General features: G+C 32.4%; 1 protein-coding gene across 1 annotated transcript in view; it reads right to left on the bottom strand.

Moving 5' to 3' along the window:
* Positions 1-2,193: 2,193 nt before the first annotated feature.
* LOC149791237 (uncharacterized) overlaps positions 2,194-17,135 on the bottom strand; it is a 57,321-nt gene continuing 42,379 nt past the window's right edge. Inside the window, exons 2-4 of the mRNA XM_089969162.1 lie at positions 5,949-6,137; positions 3,260-3,385; positions 2,194-2,568 (exon numbers count right to left, since the gene is read on the bottom strand). Coding sequence (XP_089825288.1) covers positions 2,474-2,568; positions 3,260-3,385; positions 5,949-6,137 — 410 coding nt within the window. The 3' untranslated portion in view covers positions 2,194-2,473. The remainder of the gene's footprint in view (positions 2,569-3,259; positions 3,386-5,948; positions 6,138-17,135) is intronic.

The raw sequence follows: 17,135 nt of genomic DNA, 5'->3' as shown, positions 1-17,135 counted from the left end.
AACGAAATCTACTATTGCTTTAAAAATCAGTGAATGGGTGAGCGAATGAATGAATGAATGACTATATATATATATATATATATATATATATATATATATATATATATATATATATATATATATATATATATATATATAACCGGATTCAACTGATGTAGTTATTGCTTTAGATGGTGAACGGGTCGACGTAGCCTTTGCTGGATCTGGTGAAGTCATTGTAGGTGACGTACGCTTCTTCTCTCATGTCGTGTTCTTCATACTCTCCTTCGGCATAAAATAAATATCAAATCGAACTAATTTGCCCACATGCAGTACAACTGAATTGTATGAATCATGTGAATATTATTAATGATAAATCTACATTATGTGGGATTTATAAGCGTATTCTTCTCTATACAGGATTTTCTTTCTTGAGGTTGCATCACGTTATATCTTTTGTGTGGAAGATTTTGAGATATACCAGTCATTTCCTGGGCAGTCTGAACCTTATATAACTCTGAATTGTGTATATCATGTAATTTGACTAAGTTTTAATTTATATTTTGGAATACTTGAAGTGACCTTACGTGAAGATTATACTTCTTAAATGTACGGATAACATGTCTGTCTGCGCTAGTGGAATCTGCTTATAATCAAAGGCATATTGTGAACAACAAGTGTTTGCTACACAGGTTATTTATTTTTTGTTCATGTTATTTCTTTGCAATACTTTGTGCAGTTTGATGCAGCATCGAAGCACATACTTGCATTATTTTCGGAGGGGGGGGCGGGCATTTATTAGTGCAAGTCTAGTAAGGGTCTATATAAATTGTTGTAAAGCCAAAATATCAGGTAAAATCCCTAAATAGTCAATATTTGCATTCTACTAAAACACTTATTATTCAGTGTAGACAAAGCTTAAATGGTGTACCTATTTCGTGCATTATTGCTATATGCAAGATAGCTTGTTCACGAAAGCACGAGGGACAATATATAATACAGGAACTGGAAACTCCAAGATTGGCTAGATATATACCATACCTTTTCAATTGCAAAGGAGGTTTCCAGATGTGCAAATTATATATGTTTAGCGATTAAAATGACAATCTTATAGTTCATGTTAATTATGAAATGTATAGGCAAATTAGTTTTGTAGTTTTGAAAAAATGTACCATTAAAGAACTTCTCATGCACATTCAGCACATACGGGTTATGTCCTTTTAATGCACTGAGGACCTCAGTTGCATGACAAAATCAACACGTGGACAAGCTATGAGTTTCTAATCACTTGAACTATATTTTGATCGAGCATGCGCAATGTACGCATAACAATAGCTAGCGCTCATGTACACTGGACATCATCCCCTTTTGACTGAATGGATATTAGGCTTGGTGACTCCATCTGAGTATAAATATAAACGGTGCTTTAATTTATTTATCTTTGGTCTCAGTAAATATAAACTGTAAAGGTATGGCACAATAATCATGTAATTGTGATAAAGTGGGCTATAAATGGCTTTTGCAGACGTAATGCTAAAGTTGATTTTCGAAAGTCAATCGAAACTTTAATATTCTCGTTGATAAAGACCATATCGATCTCTCATGTGTTTCGGACATTATGAAATCGTTAGCCAGGGTGACATTCCAACGATTAGCATTAGCACAAGAATGAATATATACTTCCATTGAAGATGACTTCAGTTGTTGTTCCATGATCGATACCATCCAGTATGTTGTTTACCTTATTAAAACGAAACATTTGCTTAAGATTTAATGATGATGAAATATGTAAAAGTGGCAGATAAAAGCGAGCTTTGACAAGATAAACAAATACAACGGGAACAGGTTATGTTTGAGAAACTTGACATAACTGTTTCTACAGGAATTCAACCTTTAAGTTTTATTATATTTAAACTGGTTTATTTCATCTGGTTGATGATACTGGAAAATATTTGTACTGACCTAGAAATCGATGAATCATAAAGACGTGTTATTTTATGCAAATGTATACTAACGCAAATTATATCTCTGATATTTCATTGTTACAGTATATCTATCTATCTATCTATCTATGTAGCTATCTATCTATCTATCTATCTATCTATCTATCTATCTATATATATATATATATATATATATATATATATATATATATATATATATATATATATATAATATTAAACTCATTTAGATAATTATTTAAAAGAAAATGTATGAGCTGCAAAAGATAATTTTATTTGTGCATGGTTTTCTTTGTCTAGTCTTCTTGGTTTAAATTGCTTTGTTTCAGTGTTCTAAGGCGGCATATCCAGTAAAATTCCTTTTCTTTCCTGGTTGGGGAACTCCAGTTGATGTTGTGAGCAATTGCAATTAGTATTGTGTCATTGAAAGTGTGACATGGGGAGAAGATGTTTTCTGCAACCGGGCTTCTGTACAGCTTCTTTGCCATCCAGTCAGATCTATGAAGGCTGAGCCGTTTGTGTAGTTTTTCGGTTTATCCGACATACTGAAGGCTACAGATCTTACATTTGATGAGGCAAATGACGTTCTCTGTCTTGATCGTTTTGTTTGGACCATGCGTGTTTAGTACTGGTAAAAACACAATGAGGAAAACAATTATTTTTATTATTATTATTAGTAGTAGTAGTAGTAGTATTAGTATTAGTATTAGTATTAGTATTAGTATTATTATTATTATCATTATTAGTATTATTATTTTTAGCAATAGTAGTAGTAATAGTAGTAGTAGTATAAACCATACGATTAATAATGACAAAGGACATTCTGCCCCATCAAGATGAATAGCATATTTTGATATATGTGCCAACAGCATTGGCTACAATAGCTGACATCGCCACATGTATATTTTTATAAAGATAGCATTATACATTACACGAGAATAGTAAGATATTAACTGGAATGTTGGTGTATATTTGGGTAATCGAGAGACAACAGTGAGACATTTGATACTTCCATTGGGAGAATGCGAAAAATGAAAAGAATTAAACTATTGTAAAATAATGTACATTTGAAAACGAAGTTAATCTTGCTAATTTGTGGTTTGTTCGTTTTGAAGTTTTTTGACGGCATTTAAACATGTCGAGATTACATCATGTCAAAGCAACTGGAGTATTGATCCTTGTCCAAGGATATACAACTTCGTCATGGTAAGACTGAAATCATAGTAGGATTCGAACCCGAAATCTACTTTTGTTTAAGAATCAGTGAATGAATGAATGAGTATATATATATATATTTATTTTCGTATATATATACCTACCGGATTCAACTGATGTAGTTATTGCTTTAGATGTTGAACGGGTCGACGTAGCCTTTGCTGGATCTGCTGAAGTCATTGTAGGTGACGTACCCTTCTTCTCTGATGTCGTGTTCTCCATATTCTCTCCTACGGCAATACAAATCATATCGAACCAATTTGTATATATGCAGTATATGAAATGTATGAATCATGTGAATGCATTTTATGAGAAATCTTCATTATGTGGGATTTATAAGCGTATTCTTCTATATAAAGGGTTTTCGTTGATGACGTTGAATCACGTTATATTTTTTTGTTGAAGATTTTCAGATGCACCAGTAATTTGCTGGGGAGTGTGAACCTTATATAACTCTGGGTTGTGTATATTATGTAATTTGACTAAGTTTTAATTGATATTTTGCCATGCTTGAAGCGACCTTACGTGAAAATTATATAATTCTTAAAAACACCTCAGCTGCATGACAAAATCCGCACGCGGACAAGCTAGGAGTTTCTAATCCATTGAACGTTATTTTCATTCAGTATCCGCGATATACGCATAACAATAGCTAACGCTCATGTACACTGGACATCATCTCCTTTTGACTGAATGGATATTAGGCTAAGTCCCTCCATCTGAGTATAAATATAAACGGTGCTTTAATTTTATTTATATTTGGTCTCAGTAAATATAAACTGTAAAGGTACAGCACGAAAATAATGCAATTGTGATACAATGGCTATTAATGGCATTCGCTATCCTAATGCTAGAGTTGATATTAGAAAATCAATCGAAACTTTAATATTCTCGTTGATAAAGACCATACGATGATTTGCTGTTGAAAGGAACAGTACATGTAACACTTTGAAAATAAAACTAAGAGTACGCATTTGGGTCGGTTGTTATGTATTACCAGTTACAAGCATTTTATTTGCAGCCTTCAAGGTACCTTGGTAAAATAATCATGTGTGTTGAAAACTCTAACACACCCTGAGATATCCTTTGTCAGAAACACACGTGTCATCGATTAAATTATTTGATGATGACCCGAGTGGTCAAGAAATCGATCTCTCATGTGTTTCCGACATTATGAAATCGTTAGCCAGGGTGACATTCCAACGACTAACATTAGCACACGAATGAATATATTAGCATTCAAAAGTTCCACTGAAGATGACTTCCAATGATGTTCCATGATCCATTCCAACCACTATAATGGTTGCCTTAAAAAAACGAAACATTTGCTTAAGATTTAATGATGACGAAATATGTAAAACTGGCAGACAAAAGCGAGCTTAAAATTCAAGGGAATTTATGTTGTATGTTTCTCACAGAAAGCAAAGCTACTAGTCTCAAGAGCACAATGGCATTTGAAACAACAGCAGTTCCACCTACTGCAGATTCTACTACTACTGTTTCTATGAATTGAAATAACATTTACTAGATCTCTCGATAGAAAGAAAAACGAGATTTTATGATACTTCTCATGATTGGGTTCGTGGATAATACACCGCTAATAACAATGTTTTTACAAATTGGATTTTGAAAAAACTGATATATATATATATATATATATATATATATATATATATATATATATATATATATATATATATATATCAGACATCATCAAGAAAAGTACAGTTATTTAAATGCCATCTGTACTATCATTATTATTGTACTGACGTTTCCTCCCTAGTCTCCTCCATCTCTATATTCTTTATGTTATTATTAGTAGTAGGAGCAGTACGATTGGAATATTGAGGCAGTGTAACTCTTTTGTAAGCTTGATAGTATATATATATATATATATATATATATATATATATATATATATATATATATATATATATATATATATATATATATATATATATATATATATATATATATATATATATATATATATATATATATATATATATATATATATATATATATACACTTGTGTGTGTATGTGTGAAAACCAGATATAAATTCTCACAACCACACCAAAATTAATTTCTCGTCTCTACTTATTTTTCATATATAGGTTCATTGCTTAGCATCATGTAGCTATCGTATGTTCATTTCTCTTACGAAACGTGACTGAGTCCGCTTTTCTGAAGAACCTACCAGACATACACAATACTGACTTCTTCCGTGAATCATTTCCTGCATTGACAAATTCTAGATTTATTAATCCAGCAGTCTTTTTCAAGAAGCCTTCGTGTGAATGTGTTCCATTATGTATACATTGTAGAAAACAAAAGCACATATTCAGCCAAAATCAGTACAAACTTATGTTATGATATACAGAAATGTGGAACATGCCCATATAACGACTATGATTACTTGTGTGCAGTTAATTAGACGTCTCTATCAAGAGATAGTTTTATACCCTCTTAATAAGTACATGATACCTAATTTCAAGACATTTGGAATATTAACGAGGTTTCAATGTAACCCTGCAATTGTTATAGTTCATCTCCTTCCGAACCACGCAATTTCAATAGATAATGCATTTGTGCTAATTCACCTGATTGAAGCTTGGTTTACCTTAGCACATTACATAAAATACTAAATAATGTTTAAGTCTTCCTTATCAAGTGACTAATATGTTCTCTATAATTTCTCAGAAGTATCATACCGTAATTGCACATTGTTGTTTTTATATGTTAATGTAATATGAAGATTGGTGAGATGTACACAATGCAAATGTATACCCACTCTCTGAACAATTCCGAATGACAAGATCTCTTACAACAGAAGTCCACCAGGACCCAGAAACGTTTGGAAATATGTAATTTGTTGTGTCTTCAATAAAGGTTGTAGGTCTCTTGCCAGTCTCTGCGTAGTCATTGACTGAATAAACCCATTCCTGTGCCTGTGTATTCTCCTCCAGATACAGAGTTGGCCCTAAAATATGGAAACTTTGAAGGCACTACGGATGCCATTTGGTTGAAGGAATATTGCGAGCTACATAAATTAAAGCTATGCAAAGTGCAAAAGCATCATCAATTTCATAGATAGCACGTTGTTTCTTACAAATATGCACCAGTTGTGATATACTGAGGAATATAATTTTTTTCGTGATTCATAGCTGTAATGCGTATATGAGATACGTTATGGTACATTTAAGTTTAATAGCAATAGATTCAAATCAATGCTATTCATTCATCGATATTTTGTTTCCTAAAATATTTAAAGGTGAATTAAATATTGTCATTGTTTTTCACGTCATTAACATAAAGAACATGCTATATGAAAACTGTTTATTGGAAAAAGAGCAGTCTGAGTCACAAGACGCAATGTAAATTTGAAGCTCTTCAACAGACTTCTGCTGAACGAACAGCATTACGAGATCGTTAAACATGCATAGCTAATTAGAAAGCAAACAAATATTTATAGATCATATTAAAATATTGTAAGGAACAATAAACTTGCACACAATCATAACGTTCAATTATACTGCATGAATATCATTGACCCAACGCAATCACACCCGAAACAGCAGATTAAAGAGGTGACATCATGACAAAAATTATTCCGTGTGTACCTTCAATGTGCATGAAACTTACCAGTTTGAGATTCGCACAGATGTCGATAGCTAAATCTGCAATTCAGTACTGACATTTCATATGCTCTGTCCTTTATTACTGTCAAGCAACCAGTGTCATCTCCTTTGACAGTTTTTTGATGCAATCGTATATATATATATATATATATATATATATAGGTAGTTAGATAGATAAATGGATAGATAGATAGATAGGTATATAGATAGAGAGATAGATAGGTAGATGCAAATCTATATAAGTCACCCATGAGAAAGGACAAAAGTTTTATTGATATACAGGTGACCTCTGAAGGCAGGTTCATCTCTCAAGCTTGATTCATGATAAATGTATTTAATATGAACCGAATAACGTTATATAAGATATAATCCTTAGAAGAAAGAAAAATAACAAAATGTAATGAAACTATGTTCAGTTCAACACAAGACAAATCTATCCTCAAGTGATGTTTGACTTGCAAATGATAAAAGGTGTTCTCTCTTGTAGAAAAATGATATATGCATTTAGCAGTACCTGTCTCTTCTTGTCATGTAATGTCTCAGCAATCTTATAATATAAATACACCCACATCAAGTCAAGAAAAACCACAAAATAAAACATGCACTAGTTTATATGTCTCTCTCCTTATCTCCATATTCTCTCTCACACACATACGGAGACAGAGATAACACTTTCAGTAGAAACGGCTACTTAAGGAAATTACTTTTTGACAGCGTACATGTAATTGTGATACGCACGACTGATATATTGGCATGATAGTCTATACTTATTCATTAAAATAGTTTTAAACATTAAACAAATCATGTTTAAACGGTTTGCAAAGATCAATGAGATCATCTTTTCTTTGAGGTCTTTAATAATTAGGTAACGAAATGAAGCTTCCTGGGGTTACTGTTAGTGACACCTACACAGTTAATAAGGGTTTCTTTGGGCCCTACCCATCCCAGTTTTGATATTTCTACAGTTATGTTGTGTTTTATTCTACGATACGAGTCAATTATCCATCAAAACGTAGGAATTCACCGCCAGCGCACATGTAGACGTTTACCAATGGTTCTGGCAATCTTAAACGAGAAAAAGTCAAGTCATGATACCGATAGAAAAAATATTTTTTTTTTATAAGAAATTGTGAGTATTATATACGTCATGTATTTAATCAGAATACAGACGAGGTGAATCTGCAACCTTTAGGAAATTTGATCTGGTACTAACCATTTGTATTTCTAGTCACATGACTACACAAATATAGCAACTTACATGATAGTGAAATTGGAGGTCCGAACGTCACGTGATATCAATAATACCCCCTTCTAATACTGTTGTACAAAAATATGAAACTATTAATTTAAGTCACATAATATTCGCAAAAGAACTAAAAGACATATAATTCCGAACATTTTATTCTGAGAACAACGACCAGAAACATGTCCCTGTCGTCTCAGCTTGGCTAACGTCAGATTCGTCAAGAATAGAGCAAGTGTCAATAATGTTTTCGTTGTATCACGTGACCAACGCGTTGACATTCACTTACTGCTTGATGAATCCGGAGTTGTAAAAAATCTATATATTTCACAATATCAGTTGATGTACAATCAAAATATGAAGGTTTAAATATTGATTCACTTAATATACATTAATACCTACTATTCCCTGCTCATAAAACAAAAGAAGTTTAATTTGCATACTTGGTGTGGTCACTGCTGATACAGTAATATTCGCGGAAGGCAGGGTGAAACCAATGCTTAGTTAAGAAGGAACTCGCCACAGGCCGCGGAATACAGATGACTGCTAGTTACATGACATTGTCGGAGTGAAATTAGGGTGGCCGATTCGAACAGAATGACGATGAATAAAAGTGACTGATGGGACAGGTTTGACTGCATATATTTTCATGATTTGATTTTACAAAAAAATAGTTTTGAACAGAGATATTTATCTATATATTCTTCAAACATTTTCTAAATAACCACATACTTGCCAACCTGTCCATTAGCTTGTATACTTCCAACATACTTATAAATTGATAGACACACTTGCGAAACTCCCCACCTAAATGCCGATATATACACATGTCATTATTAACTTCAATATCGATCGATTGTCGACTTTACGGTTCACTAGCAATGTGATCCTATATAGCGCCATATGTTAAAAGGCTAATTATCATAAAACTGTATGTTATCACGGAGTCTTAAAGGCGTCAAACACGATGATGATATGGTGGGACTAAATGAAGGATCAGGATCAATGGGGAATGTAAATGTTATTTTTAAAGAGTAATATGATAATACAGAAATTATTATAAGAGTACGTATGTTCGTTATGAAATATGTAAAGCAGATATGGATATATCACACTCCCAACACAACGCCTGTAACTTTTAATTGTTTAAGGCATGGTCCGCCTAGTGTATTGCTCTACCTATTTGTAGGTTTCGCATTAGAAATATAAATCGTTCCTCAGATTTGGTATTATGTAGCGATTATTTGCAATTTGATAATATGTATTAATTAGTCTACACATTTTCTGTACGATATTAGGTCAATGTGATAATAAAAGTTAAAATTATTATTATTATTATTATTATTATTATTATTATTATTATAAATTACATATATTTTCCTTAATTACTTTAACTTTTGGTATGCAGCTGTTTCGCTTCACATTAAACCGCTCTCCATAAAATGAAAATGACTTACATGACGCATGGGATAGAGAAAGAAAACGTATGTATTTATGTTTTGAATGTAACATATACCTACGGAAGGATTACGTGCAAAGTAGAACACAAAAAGATATGTATTTGCAATTATAATATAGGATTAAAGGATCATCGTTTGGTATTTATCGATGTGTAAATTATTCCCAATCACACACAAAGTTAATAAATTCCGAAGGACTTTATGTTAACTTCATAAATGATTAGGTAAAATGTACATATCGATAAACACCTATCATTATCCTTTAATAATTATAATTCCAATTTACTTCGCTTCTCTGTCATCAGAACATCAGATTTCACAAACAAAACATTCTCTTTTGTGCATGCAGAAGTTTTCTTTCATTGGCCTCTTAACTGCGACAAAATACATAGCCCAATCTGCCCTAGACAAGAGTCATCAATTCTTTAGACAGTAAAGAAGCGTAGGTAGGGTGTCATAGCTGGTCATGCCAGTGATAAATTGTTATTATTTAAAAAAAATGCTTGATGCTGTTTAATCAAGGCTACTCCTTTTATTCTATGGCTCGTGTAGTTATAGCATTCCGTGTTACTTTTTACGCATTTCAATCTTTCAAAATCTAAGTTGTGTTCATTTGCAGTGAGATTCCGTGCTTGATATATGACCCTGACCTTTAATAACAGCTGCTGGAACATGTTGTCAAGTAGACATACAATACTTTCCGACGAGCTCTATAGCCTGAGATACGCGTTATTCAGACAAAAGGGTGAGTGTCGGGGTGTAGGAATGTCTGTGCAATTGCATTGTTTTAAATTCTAATGGTCGTTTTTAATATGTTGTCTGTCCATTTTGATCGAAAACACAGGAATTGGTGGGAGGGGTCTTGTCGTTGTTATTATTAGGGTGCAAGGTGTTGATGAAGACAAAACTTCACATCAAATTAATTGGAAGCAGGGAACAAAATTAGTCAGTAGAATGTATAGATGTGTAAAAATTTCCATATCAGTATCACGTGACCGTTTACATCAAAGCAAAATGTAGACAAATCGGTGAATTCGTAAAAGTTGGAATTATTTCAATTTAAATAAGACTAAAATTATTCTGAGTGTATCATCTGATCGCCATGACAATACATTTTCATGATGAAGTGTCAAGATCAATTGTAACAGTTATGTACAGACGAAAATTTGATTTCTGCCACTAGATCATGCAAACGTTTCATGTTGATGATATTTGTTACGAGCGTGCATTTTCGACACTTTTATTATGTCTCCAGATATTAGTTACCTGCTCGCGACTGAATTTCAAATGTTTCCGATCATCAAATAGGAATTATGTACACATCTGCATGCCAAACTTTTAATTATCGCACACCTTTTCTAAGATATGTTGGGTTTTGGTATCTAGCCCGTCAGGACGTACTTGAATGCGCCCGCATAAGTGCGCACATATCGCAACTTACTCTCCGCGATATCGGACTAAGATAAAGAGTTGATAATTGGGATATAAGAATGGGTTGTACGCAGACGTGAGGAAAAGTTTTGGACTTTTGATCAATGAAGTGGCTGAGAACTAATTCGGATATATTGGTAAGGTTCGTAATCACTGAGACAACGGTGCTTGTTCTGCAATGTGTAGTTAGGGAGGAACTTACATCGGGTATTAGGAAATATAGATGCTTGACTGTTATAATTTTTCAGTTATTCACATCTCTCTCTCTCTCTCTCCCTCTCTCTCTCTCTCGATATATATATATATATATATATATATATATATATATATATATATATATATATATATATATATATATATATATATATATTTACATGAATAGGTATTTTGAAATATTAAATTGACTAGTAAGTTCTGTCACGTGGGGTATATTGCGAAATATATTCATGGTAAACTCTTGAAGGTATGTATATAGGACTAAACTGAACAGTCAGCATTCCTATTTTGGATTCTTTAATATTTCGCATTTTCTTTCATATGATGAAATCAGTCTGCAGATGTGTTTCATAGTGTGCTTGAGAGTAAAACATTTTTAGGTTTATTCATTACAATTACAAAGTGCTCACTGAACTAGAACATTATTCATGACTATTTTGAATCATTCAAAGAAACTCTGGACAATGTGATTGTGGTACACACAAACAGGGAACTGAAATCCATTCTGAACATCTGATTCGTTTGTACATGAATAGAACCTTTTAGGATTATCTTGGATTCACTTCATTATACTTGAAGATAATTTACATCGTCAATTTATAACTTGATATTTTTGAATATTTTGTTTACTTTTAAATACCACAACTTGCTGGTTTGCTTCTGTGTGATGCTTAGTTTATGAACACTGTTATGGGTCTATGCTCTTACAATAAGAAACAGAAATGAGTGAAGGCAATAGGCTTTGTAAAATTTTACAAACAATGTATGTCCCAAAATACAAAGTGAAACATGAGACAAAAAGAACTTACAGCATTGCGAATTATATTCACAAGCAATCCAAGAATTACAGACACAAGTCCTAGTAATACATATTCCAGAAAGAAGCTGAGTTCATGTTCCGAAGAGATCCAAAATTGAATGCGATGAAGTTTGTGTTATAGACTACGAATAACTGATGTGTCAACAGTTTCTTGCACATTAATATTTTTCCAAGTTAGAATTCAGCACAAATTTCAATGACTGCCTTTATCCAAGAATTTTGTCAGAGCAATTTTGAATTTCCAGAGAAAATAACAAATTGAATTCAATAATTTGAAGAAAATAAAATTCATCCCAAACTGTTCACCACATAATACAACTTAACGGGCCAGATGTTAAAGCGCGACTGGTAAAATCCCCATTGACAAGATGAAATCGTTAATGCTTGACCTCAAGTCATATTAACAATTTCTAAACACAACTATTACCTAATGGAAAATGCCCTCCTAAAATGATCAAATGAGCATTGTTTGCTAAAAACACATTAGCCTAATAAATTTACTTGAGATTAACTAATTACCTTGACCCTGATTAACATATTTCCCATAGATGTATCTGTTATAGCCTAGGAGGCAATGTGTAAACTGTCTCTTGTTGAATCACGGTACTATTTTTCCAAGTTTTAATTCAGTATAACTTCCAACAAATGTCTTTATCCAATAATTGTGGAAGAGCAGTTTTGTATTTCCAGAGAATGCATTCAATTCAATTCAATAATTTGAAGAAAATACAATTTAGCCAAACTGGTCACAACATGATACAAGTTAAAATGCCAGATATGAAAGCACGACTGATAAATTCCACAGTCAAAAGATAATATAGTTTCCTGCTTGACCTCTGGTCACATTTAAATTTTGTAAAATCAACCATTACCTAATAGAAAATACCCTTCTAGAATGTTCTAATGAACCTTGTTTACTTACAACACAATAGCCTATAACATTCACACGGGAAACTACAAAAACCCTGACCCTCGTCACCATATTTACCAATTTGTGTCTACCTGAATAATAATTTGGTTAATAATATCATACATATAGAGAATAATGAAGGTATTATTAGTTGTTTGCATAAATGAAATACAATCCAGAACTTAAACTTTGGCCTAAAACTCTTGCGTTCTTTGTCAAGTAGATTTTTATTCTACTAAATGTTAGAATTGAGTGACCTACATGTTCATTTTCCACCCGAATCATTGATTTTATCCTGAAAACAAAAATATAAATCAATTTTTGTATTATTGATTATTGGTATAATATTAAGATCACTACTATTAGGAGTATTCATGTTTATCTTGGTCTGAGTTAACGACATTGTCTTTACTATGTTCTTGTATTATAATTTTAGAAACAAACCTAATCATAACTATGACTATATCTTGTAAGCGTTTGGAACCTTCCTGCATACACTTTTGCATTAGGTAATAGTTTTCTTTAGAACGTGCTTATTATGACCTGATACCAGGAACATACCTATAAAATCTTATTAGAGGAAATATTATTCGTTTGTGCTTTGACATCTGACCAGAATCTTTTGTATGATTATTGAGTCCAGTATATCATTTGGGCTAGAATTTATTTATTCAAATTACTTAACTTATTATTAACTTAGTATTCTGTTTAAGGGATAATGTGCTCAATGACATCTTTCTTAGTAATAGAGACAGGGATTCATAGTGAAATTCAAATACGTATTGTATTATTTTGATTCTCCAAACGGATGTTGGCGCATCACTGCATCAATTGTCACCACAGGCAAATCAACACTTCCAATGTTGGATTGATTTTGGAATATCACAAAAGTTTATTCATAACTTTAAACATTTTTTTACTTATGTTAGAAATTATTGGACCATTTGGGATTTAATTCATAATACCATAAATACTTTTCACATTTTTCATTTGGTAATCTATGCAAAACATGTATTGTTGAATTTTTCAAAGCTTGTTCCTTCTCATTTTTTTTTACTATATACTGTTTCAAGACCCTAGAATCGTGATATATTTTTTGATATTTTAGATCTGCAAGTTTTTAGATGTCCCCAGAAGCTTGCATACTGTCTTATTACCATCTTATTTTGGTTGGACCACTTCTCTATTGATGTAAGGTTTAGGCTTAGTTTTTCTTCGAGAATATGGAATTTGCTACTTGCTGAATAAAATGTTGCATCATCTGCACACAGGTTTCTACTTGTTTGTTCAGTACAGAGCAGATTCCACTGCACAATCAAAGAAGGTGAATGGGACCAAGTACAGAACCTTCAATTCAATGGATAGCACTCTAGTAAAAATGCATGTACGCTTCGTCGTAACAATTCATCCATGATAAGGTCTATCGAATAAATAACCATGCAGGTAATAATGACACGTGAGCATGAATTTGGGTCACGTAAACAAAGCGTGTAATCTTAGTGTAATTGCTCTATATAGAGTTAAAACGCGCGCTTTAACATTTGATTGGTGTAATGAGAGGTTAAGATCAGAATAGGAATGTGCAGATTCACAACCAAACTATTATTAAATGGAATAATAAGATTTACATATTTGTTAAAATAATTTTCAGAGATTATTTATTTGAAACACATATAAACACTATATAATGACGTTACTCATTACTTGTTCGACTATAATGCAGTTCTTCTTGACCTATTATGAATCAATGGAAGGAAAATAGTGATTTATAATTGCATGTTTGCGTGTGCAGCTTAGTGGTTAATCATTAATATAAAGAGTCACTATATCTTGATAATGTGATTATAGTCAAGCACTTGAACAATTAATTAATTCAATCGGATTATGTGGATCGTTTCATTTAACATGCACTGTATTGGTCAAACACTTCAACAAGTTTCTAAGAGAATGAAGATTCATCGCGTTCATATAAAAAACATTGTGGAGATCCTCAGTTCTCTTCTAATATTTCGATATGTTTTAATACAATTAATCCCTCTCTGCTTGATTTTTATTTCATGCCAAAATCTTGTAGATGAAGACATGAATAGACTGATACAAGAAAGTTATTTGACACATAAGTTAGTTACATTGTATCATAACGGCCTTACTACCAAGGCACGTTATACAATTGTATAAAATGTTAATTTGAAAATTGATATATTGTATATCCTTTATCAAAATATAATATAATGTATGACTTTTTGTCTGTTTTATTATTTTACTATTTCCTTGACATAAATTTGTATGTTTAGAGCTTTACTTGATCTTGTTATTTCTTTTTAAGCCATTTTATTTTTTGAGAGAGAGTAAGAGAGAGATCTTATTGAGCTAATGGAATTACAAACTGCTTATACGACTAAGGACGCATTTTGGGACTATTTATAATTTATTCAAAGAGGTTCGGAACACTGACATTTTGAGATATCAATACTGTAGGCACTTAAGCACATTCAAGGGTGTTGGCACTTCTTTTGAACTTGTGATATAGTTCCACCATGTTCAAGGATATTGGAATAGCATCACATTCAGGACTCATGATTCATTTGGAACAAGATAGTCTTTCGGACTTGTGATAGAACTTTGTGATTATTTGGTCCTTACTTCATACCATAGTAAGTTCCTCTTAAAGTTTAATATTTTTCAGTTAGAAAATGTTATTATTTGTGACGTTTTGTAAAGCTTGATGGGTCTCCTTTTTCTGTTACTTAGTTTATAACCATATAGTCGTAACATAAACACACACACACACACACACACACAGTATTGCATTTATACATTTTGTGACCAAATTAGTTTCTCTCCTTATCGCTCGCGATTCGAATTCAAAGTACCACCATTAATGAACGTTCAGTCATTTAAACTAATCATTCAAATGTTATAATTTACTTAAGTTATAAAGAAATGTCACCAAAAGAAAACATTACTTGTTTCAGTTGAAGTTTTCTAAAATAATAGTATTGTATATACAAAATATTATAGAGCTTGTATAGCAATGTCATGCACAACAATATTAGGTACGCTTAGAAGACAAAATCAAGAAGTTTCGTAATTTTGAAGGGATCCCAAAATGTATTCATAAGTCGAGGATATATGTCTATGTAAGCTGATCGTCCTTCATGCAATACAAACTCAAAAGAATTACACGCTCTCTGAACAAGTGTTACCTGACTAAAGCTTCACCTTTCAAAAATGTTTTCATAGCTAAGGATTCATACAGCTTAAGCATTTGTACCCTATATTTGTCATTTATTGTTGGGGTCAGCATATATTGCATCACATTATATAACATGATTAGTTCATACAATACCTGTAAACCGATAAATCCCTGTAATCCACAAAGGGAATAGCACATCCCTGGTCCGTTTTCGCTTTTTCCAATGATGAACTGGGCATATTTGTAGGATTCTATTACACTTAGAGGAATACAAACTATAAAAATACAAAATAGGGGCATTATACCATTTCCACGACCTTTGGTTTTCTGATCGCAAAACAATCTAAATCAGCACTGTCCAGCTTGTAACTTTGCATGAATCATTCATTGTTAAACACGCTAGTTATTGTGGGGATTAACACTTAGATTATTATTATTACATGAACTTTATACACGGGCAAACTATTGGCCTGAGTATGTATCAAAGTTTAAATGTTTAATGCAAGCGGGTTCCAGTACTTCAGGTAAGATAACAAAATAAGCGGTTACAAGCCCTATTATGCGGAGTTTAAGCATTTTGCTGAAAACGAAACTTTGTGATATGATTTGGAAGCATCACTTTAAACTGATGGTCTCTCAGATGACTCATGCATGGATTGTCACTGTCATAACGTGAATATAATTTTATTTTTGATGGTCGGTTTTTAAAACTATATAGGGATCGGAACTATCCAACGACGCGAGCAGTCTCGTGTGTTGCTATGCATTTTGTTGGCTTTATAAGATATCCTAGACTTAGCTAACACAGGCAACTAAATTGTTCCATTCATTTACAATGCCTATAAATTGCCGAAATATATTGAAAACTATCGAACAACTCTTAAAAATAAATTGACGAACTATTCAAAAACGTTTATGCAAGATTATATTATTCTACATTTTGGGGCGTCTACTACACTAGGTGCCACCACCAATAGATAACATACTAAAGGCATTGTCAAACACAGTGCATATTTATAAATGTTATATTCATTGACTAACCTTCGTACTAACATTTTTTCTTA

The sequence above is a fragment of the Sinohyriopsis cumingii genome, chromosome 9, assembly GCF_028554795.1.
Source record: "Sinohyriopsis cumingii isolate HCF-2022 chromosome 9, ASM2855479v2, whole genome shotgun sequence".
Lineage (NCBI taxonomy): Eukaryota > Metazoa > Mollusca > Bivalvia > Unionida > Unionidae > Sinohyriopsis > Sinohyriopsis cumingii.
This window is presented reverse-complemented; position numbering and strand designations above follow the sequence as displayed.